This window comes from Atta colombica, unplaced genomic scaffold (genome assembly GCF_001594045.1).
Source record: "Atta colombica isolate Treedump-2 unplaced genomic scaffold, Acol1.0 scaffold111, whole genome shotgun sequence".
Classification (NCBI taxonomy): domain Eukaryota; kingdom Metazoa; phylum Arthropoda; class Insecta; order Hymenoptera; family Formicidae; genus Atta; species Atta colombica.
In genome coordinates this window covers 615662-623955 of record NW_017259197.1, presented here as the reverse complement: position 1 = coordinate 623955, position 8294 = coordinate 615662, and the positions used below count along the sequence as shown (strand labels likewise).

At 26.5% G+C, this 8294-nt stretch overlaps 1 protein-coding gene across 2 annotated transcripts in view; it reads right to left on the bottom strand.

Annotated features, from left to right (window-relative positions):
• The window catches only part of LOC108693975 (polyprenol reductase), a 6499-nt gene extending 933 nt beyond the window's left edge, over positions 1-5566 (bottom strand). Inside the window, exons 1-5 of one of the 2 annotated variants that reach the window (XM_018203219.1) lie at positions 5285-5566; positions 5141-5195; positions 1271-1612; positions 936-1084; positions 613-801 (exon numbers count right to left, since the gene is read on the bottom strand). In XM_018203219.1, the coding sequence (XP_018058708.1) occupies positions 613-801; positions 936-1084; positions 1271-1452 (520 nt within the window). In that variant the 5' untranslated portion in view covers positions 1453-1612; positions 5141-5195; positions 5285-5566. Of the gene's footprint in view, positions 1-612; positions 802-935; positions 1085-1270; positions 1613-5140 lie in introns of both variants that reach the window. The other variant, XM_018203218.1, reaches the window with a different exon arrangement.
• Between the last annotated feature and the right edge of the window lie 2728 nt (positions 5567-8294).

The following is an 8294-nucleotide window of genomic DNA, read 5'->3' as shown; positions in this document are numbered from 1 at the left end:
ATATATATATATATATATATACACAATTACATTCTATAATTTTTATAATTATTTGGAAGAGTTAAAATTGCAAAAAATTGCACTAGAACATAAATTTAATGTTTTATTTGTAATTTAAGTTTATTTGAAATAACAAAGTAAAATTCTTTAGAAAAAAAATTTTGTTTTTTTTTTTTTAGTGATTTATAATAATATTTATTAAAAATTAGCATTTTTAGATTCAATAAAACAAATTTTAATTCTTACAGAGAAGTTAATAAATTAATATGTTTAAAGTAACTATAGTTGATAAATTATTACTTTAACTTTATTATTTAATTTCTAATTTTCTAACCAGCTATCCAATCTGATATATTTACATATACACATAGAGTTAGAAAAAATCTCCAGTAAAATATTTCGAAAACAAATATATTAAGAAAAATTTCATACAAAAATTGCATACAAAAATCTGTTGTTTTCTTTGTTTTGTTTAGATATTTCCGTTCCGAGATTTTTTTTAGTTACTCTATATATAAAAGTATATTGTTTATATATAATTATACATAGACACTTTCTTAAGTAACCAAAAAGTAATAAATTAATATAAATTTGTACATTTTTTCAAAGTACCTTTAACAAATCCTCCAGATTCGCCTAATATACACAGAATTATTCCGATATAATGCGCAAATCCAATGAAATAAAGGAATACATGTATTTTTTGATTACTATATACATTAATGAAACATGACTCATAAAATCTCTTCCAACAATGTATGTTAAGTATGACAACAGCCAGAAATGCATCTTCTGCTGATACTAAAAAATAATTATTATATTATATTATTATATAAAAAAATAATTATTATATTATCTATATATATCTATATAAATATAGAATTAATGACATTTTTAGTAAATATGTATATTCAAAAAAATATTTAAGGACATACTTAATGGTTTTCTGGATGTTCCTAATAATGTGTCTAACAATGTAAACACAATTTCAGGTATATTTACATTATAGAGATTTTTGTAAGAAAGTAAGCAAAGAGTAATAGTCATCAGTGGTGCACAAAATATGTAAAAATGTCTAAACCATCTACAAAAATATTTTTAATATTACAATTTGAGTATTAAATGAAAGACTATGTACATGTCCATTGTTTGATATTAAAAAAAAATATCTTTAAAATAATGCATACTACATAATATATTTTTAATAAATTATTGTTAAATTACAGTAGTCATTAAATCTTTGTAAAAAAATATGTAAGATTTAGTTTACCTTTTGGGCACTTCGAGTTTTGCTGCTATAGTGTGAGGCGTTTTTACACTAAATTTGCCATAGAGAAAGGCACGTTTTATCAACGTAGGTAAATAAGATTCCAGGAAATTGAATGATAATGACATTAATATTATATTCACTGAGTTAAAGATGAAAAAGTGACGCATAATATTTGTATCCATTTCTTAGTTTGTGCTTCAACGTTAAAAGAGTGCAAGAGGCAACTGTCTAACGAGTCTATGCGAAGTGTACTTAGAAAGAGAATCTCTACGGTGCAATTTCTATTTAGAAAGTCCTTTGTAGTTATAACTTGATGTTCCACTTGTTGCACAATGTGGGTCACTGCAACAACGAAAAGTAATCTAATCATATATCTATACGAGTTTTGATAAAATTAATAAGAAAGTATTTAGAAAATGTATTTTACACATACATGCGCATCATGTACGCGCACATATACCTGTATACATACATATGTATATACACATATATAATAAATATTACATACATAAAATATGTTTATAGCTCAGTATTCAGAACGCACTTTTATTTATTGATAAATATATGATTTTATATCTAAAATTCTAAAATGGTATACATAATGTGAAATACCCAGCAAGAAGTAAATCATGAAATCAATGTCGACTGAGATCAATTTAACGGTCATTTTTCTGGGTGTATGTTAAATATACGTTAACACCATAAAAATTCTGAATACGAGCCAAAATATATATTATATATATATAAAATATATATATATTATAAAGAATGAAAATAATATATATTTCAATACATACAAAATCTCTAAACGTATTTTATGATTTTTTAGAAAATACTAACGATTAACGATATCTAAATATATTAATATACGATATCTAAATATAAAACGCATAAAAATAGTCTATATTCACACGATGGAAGTAAATGTTCATCGACACGATATCAATTACATGTATGTAACTAACTGAAATTCTATTTCTTTTATTTCTCCTGGAAGGAGACATTTGACCAAGAAAATCTATAGTTCACATTACGTATACTGTACATCAGAAATGATGAAATTTTGAGCCCAGTTAGGCAAGCGTTTTTCCCTTTCCCTTACGTATAGAGATCTACCTATCCGTGTGAGAGTTATACGAGGACAAAAATATTTCTATTGCATAAGGGAGGAGAAAATTCCTGAATAGGTTCGAATTCATCATTGATTAGTGATGCTTTCCAAGTCGACATAAATATCGTTTTATCTTTATTTATAGAATAAAAAAAATAAGATACGATATTTGTGTTCAAGATTGCTGATTTTAAAAGGCGAATCCAGACATTCCTCTTCAAGGAGGAGATCACTGATAGATTTATATATTTTTCGATTGATTTTTGGATTGCCAGGTTTCTGAAACATCATGACATATGTCAATTGTAACGAAATTACAAAGAAGTACAAATAACAAAGAAAAAAGGAAAATTTAAATTTATTTTATATCATTCTCGTATTTTATCGTATTTTTATCGTATTTTATATCATATTTTTACGTTCTTATTACTTATTAAATTTGCTGTAAACGAAATTTTTTTTAAAATCAAAAGATAGACTATTTGAATTATCATTAACATTACATTGAAAAAGTACTATGTAAATATTTAATTCACAAAACTTTTATTTAAAATTATATCAGTAAAAATAATATATAGATATACCATTTTACAATAAAATATTTACACTTTCTATTATTTCTGATAAACCTGGTCAACTATTTCTTTACCAGTTTCTATGTTTTTATGTTTTAAACTTTCTATGTCAATTTTTTGTAATAATACGGAACTTTAAAAGTTTAATTCATTGATTTGTATAAATAAAAGAAGGCTAAAATATAAATAATATTTTTTCGTTCGTTAATTCAATAACATTAAAAAGTTGTTCAAGAATAAAGACTTAAGTGTGGTTTCTTTCCTCCCCCCAATGACCTTAGTTATACTTTATAATATGCATTAGTATACTAATTTCAACCGAACTTGCTGCATAGAATGCAAATACATTTTCAATCTTTAAAAAAAAAAATAGTTCATGTGTAGAATTCCACACATGAAAAATTCTGATGGGTGGAGTACTCTACACACTCCCTACAAAAATCAGCATCCATGCTTGTATCATTAAATGGAAGACACTCTAGAACAGTGTTAGACTTGATTATAGTGTTAGACTTGTTACTTTGACTTTAAGCAAAGCTTAAAATTCTCTTTTCAAAACCGAAAGAGAATGACAGAGAAGAGTTTTGAGTCTCGTTTAAAATAACGTTGATGCAGTTCAGCAGCTTCTACAATAAGCTATTAGCTTATTGTACAAATCAGAAATCAGAAATCAGTAAAAAAATTGACCAGTCGTCAATTTTTAGCTTTTGATTTTTACTTTATATTAATTTATTGTAGAAGGCTCATAATTGTTACACAATTATTTATGATGAATTGTAATATGTCAAGTATTCTACTAACTTTTCTGGGTTGCGTTCTACAGCATACATAATGCGTACGATGTATTATTTTATTGTTTGTTTTTGTTTCATTATTTAATATTCTGCGAATAATAAAAATAAAATATCTTACTGCGCATTTATACATGCAACGGAACGCAGTTCCTAGAGCATTATACAAAATGCAAAACTATTACGTGCAAAACATAATTTATTTAAATGACTATATTTTATTAATCGCGTTGATTGCGAATACTGAAAATGTATAGGAGTGCATTCAGGAATTGCGTTCAAATAACTTTAAGCTATAGTTATATTATAATTTGTTAAATTATAATAAAAATGCACACTTACAAATGCACAGAATTATCTGAGCATTACTCTGAACTCCAGTATATGTAACATGAACATAGATTTACACGATTTCAGTAAAAACGATTTCACTCGCAGTAAATAAAATAAAAACAGAACGTCTATGTCAGACATATATTAAAATAGAATCAATATTTATAAATTGACATTGAAATATATTTATAGATTGACATTGAAATATATTTATAGATTGACATTGAAATATTCGAAATGATAATTATGTACTACTATTCAACAAAAATACACAAGAATAAAGATCAAGTATTTCCTATAATTTTTTTTAGCACTAAATACGATTTGTTTACCAAATTATTCGCGTTACAATTTTGAAAAATGTGTATAGTTAAGTTACAAAAAAGAGATATTTTATAATAGAGTTTAGTGTATTTTAATATGTACATACTATTATATTATATTAATTATAACCAAGGCTGGTGTTGTATCTTTCGTGCAACAAAGAAATTTTTCTGGTTATAGGAGTGTACGAAGAACTTCAAGAAACACACACTTTTAATACTTTATTACTAAATTATTTCCTCTTATAAATTTATTTTCTAATTGTAATAATTTAATTACTTTGTTACAATTGATCCTGGCTGTAACTATAAGGTTTGTTCGCGTCGCAAACGTTTTCTAATAAAATTAATATATGCTGTTACTATAACTTCTATTCACTTCAACGAGAGTATATTGATCAAAAAACGGTAGCATCTCTCGGCATTAATCAAATTAACGCCAGTATGAAATCCCACTACTCATGACAAAATAACTGAGTTTATAAAGATTTCATGTGTCATATATCGCGCAATATAAGCTCTCGATTAGCCATGCTTGAATTTTTTTTTCGTGTATGCGAGAACGTTTGTCTACGTAGAAATTGCAGTCTTACATTTTCACAAATTCGCTGCTATGCCAAAATGCAAAGCTCAATCGTGAGCATTTGGACTACAATATCGGCGAAGTAAATTTAATTTTCATAAATTTAAATGATAATAAACTTACATATGTATATATTATATATTATATATCAAACCTGTACAAAACTCGGCTCGTGAACTGAAACGTCTGCATTTCTTCGTTATCTAAGTCTAAATAAAATCAAATGAAGCATAAATAACAAAAATTAGATACTAGCGCTCCGCCTGAAGGTCTATCTAAATATTAGGGAAAATCTTACCTAATATGTTGCAATATGCAATATAACACAATATTACTATAAACTTCTGTGCGCGCACTATATGGAAATATTCATATTTTTTTCTATAATAAGAAACAATGGTGCTCAAAGATCAATATAACATTATTATGAGTGTCACAGACCTCTGCTACACGACACGCTTAATCGGGTTTAATAATATCCATAGTTATGAAACTGGCCAGTTATTCTTTCGAGTAACATCTATGATTGGTCAATTTCATAACTGTGGATGTTATTAAATCCGATTAAGCGTGCCATGTAGCAAAGGTCACAGAAGCAGATGATAAGCAAATTAAAAACGGCTACTATAATTGCAGATTGAGAAACGAGCTTCCTCGACTCCTTCACTCTTAGATAGACTTGAATTTAGACGTCTCTTTGAAATTTTAATAATGTACCTAATTTTGATTGTAATAAAATTTCTTCAAAACATCACAGATCGTAACATACAAAATATACAAAACATTACATACAAACATACAAACATAACATACAAAATATATAAAAATAGCTGTAAAATGAACAAATTGGTCTATGACAATAAAGATCGTTAGTCATTATAATTTAGTCGTAAGTAGTAACAAATCCAAAGGCCTCAGCTAATAAAGATGATCGTAACTGAATCGCGAAATGCGAGTCGTAGGATCCATATATGTATGTCAATACGCATATAGCAGCACCGGCTTTTTACGTTAAAATATTTTTTAATTTTGAATGAAAAGTTAAAACAAAAAAAAAGATATTATCACTTGGATTGAAACAGAATTATATTCTGAGTACGAATTTGAGAACACATCACTTGGGTTAAGTAAGGTAACATAATTTTTATAGGATTATAACTTGGCGCCAGTTAGTTGAATATCAAGTCTTTTATACAAAGTAATACATAAATAAGTTTTACTTTTTAAAGTGAAAAATAATACCAGTTGGATTTTGAAGTATTTGATTGATAAATCGAAAAAGAAATATTACTAATTATCAATCAATTAAAAAATGCTCTGAAATGTTTGTAGCATCAAGTAGATCATAATTAAGATTATATAAGAGCGCGTTTTTTCGCTCTCTCGTAACTCTCAATCGCTCCTCTCGTATATACATGTCAACAAAATTTCGTAAAGAATATTTTTCGTAAAAGAAGAATGACAGCTTGTCATAAAATTACCAATATCGAAGTTATAACATCGATGTTGTGAAACTGATCAATCACAGTTATTTCATATATATTATTGCTATATATATGGACATATTTATATATGTTTACATATATATTAAATTTATATATGTTCTTATATAAAAAACTTTTTATTAAAATATAAATTCTTTGGTAACAGTTTTTTTGTAATTTTCTTTTTTTATTTATATTTTTGTTTCTTTTGCAAAATTGTTTAATCAATAGCAATATGAGTATTTATATAAACTATAAAGTGAGCATTTCATGGGTACCCGTGTGATATGGATATCCACAGAATTTCTCGGTCTTCCCTCATGTGCAACAAATTAACGGGCACGACTCAGATTCCCCGGTATTCCAAGCACTAATGCAAATATGCTACAATCAAAAACTACATAGCTATAGCTTTGAAATTGTGTTGGACATTATGTATAATGTGATTCTATTTTCATCCTGTTACTGCTTTTGATGCACGTATTATACGTGAATTAGCGTTCTACTTTCGCGAGATATCCGAAAAAATGTTGGCTAAAAATGTTAGCCAAAATGTTCATCGTTTAATATTTCATATAAATGTATTAAATTAATATATTTATAGTTAAATAAATAATTGTTTAAAAGCCTATTGTCGCTTATCCTTTTAAATTATATTATCGAGAGTCTATCTGTTTATTTTATTCATTACACAATTTCTAATTATAATTAATTCTCCACCAACAAAGTAAAATTTTCATTTTCTTTACATCAATTGATTCATCTCATTATTCTTTACAGAAGTAGTAGTATCAAGATTATACGATTATAAAAAAATAATAGTTTACGAAATATTTCATGTTAAGTAATATATGCTAGACTAATGTATAAAATAACTCTAAAATTGATTTTTCGATATCTCCACTTCGATTTATATATAGAATAATTAGAGGAATCGTATTGAATGAAAAAAAATTGTTTCCACTAAAAAAATGACTATAATCTTCATGTATCCTTAAAATACAGGTTTTTTCCCTGTATTTTTTACAAGAAAATTATTTTTACTTTATTTATTTGTCTTCTTTCAAACCTTGGATGCGTTTTCAGTTACGTATAAAACTGTATTACTATTATGCATGTTTTGAAATCGTTCTATTTTGCGAATAAAGCACTTTAGTTATTCGGAACAATTTTCTGTGCGGTCCGCGCACATTAGTGCAAATTATAAAAATATTAAAAATTTTAATATATTTTTAATTATATTATTATATCATATATGATAATTAGAGTCTGAACTGAAACCGACTGAAACTTTTATCGAAACTGAACCGAAACACTCGGCTACATGTTAATTTCAACCGAAACCGAAATCAAAATTAAAAAAAATAAGAATCCTGTAAAGGCCATATGATAGACGCATCATACCATATACTTTTTTCATAAATATCGTAATTTATTGAAACAATAATTTAATTTCGATCAAAACAAAAAAAATTTCGATTATGAGTCAATTTTGGCCAAAGAATATAAGTACTTCTTCATAAACATCAATAATTATTGTTGATGTTGAAACAATTCCACATTACAAACATCTCTATATAGACTAATCTATATACGACTAATCTTTTAGCCGTCATCATCAAATGCGCGATACAAAAAGATGATAAATTAATGGTTGTGAGGAGATCCACCTCTCTTCTATACAGTTCGATACCAGTTAGGCAACTGGATGATGCTAATCGATTAATCTTTAAAGATAACATAGTCAGAATTTATTTATGAAGAAGAGCTATATATAGTTTCAGTCGAAATTGGCACGTAATGAATGTTCGTTTTCAGTTTCGA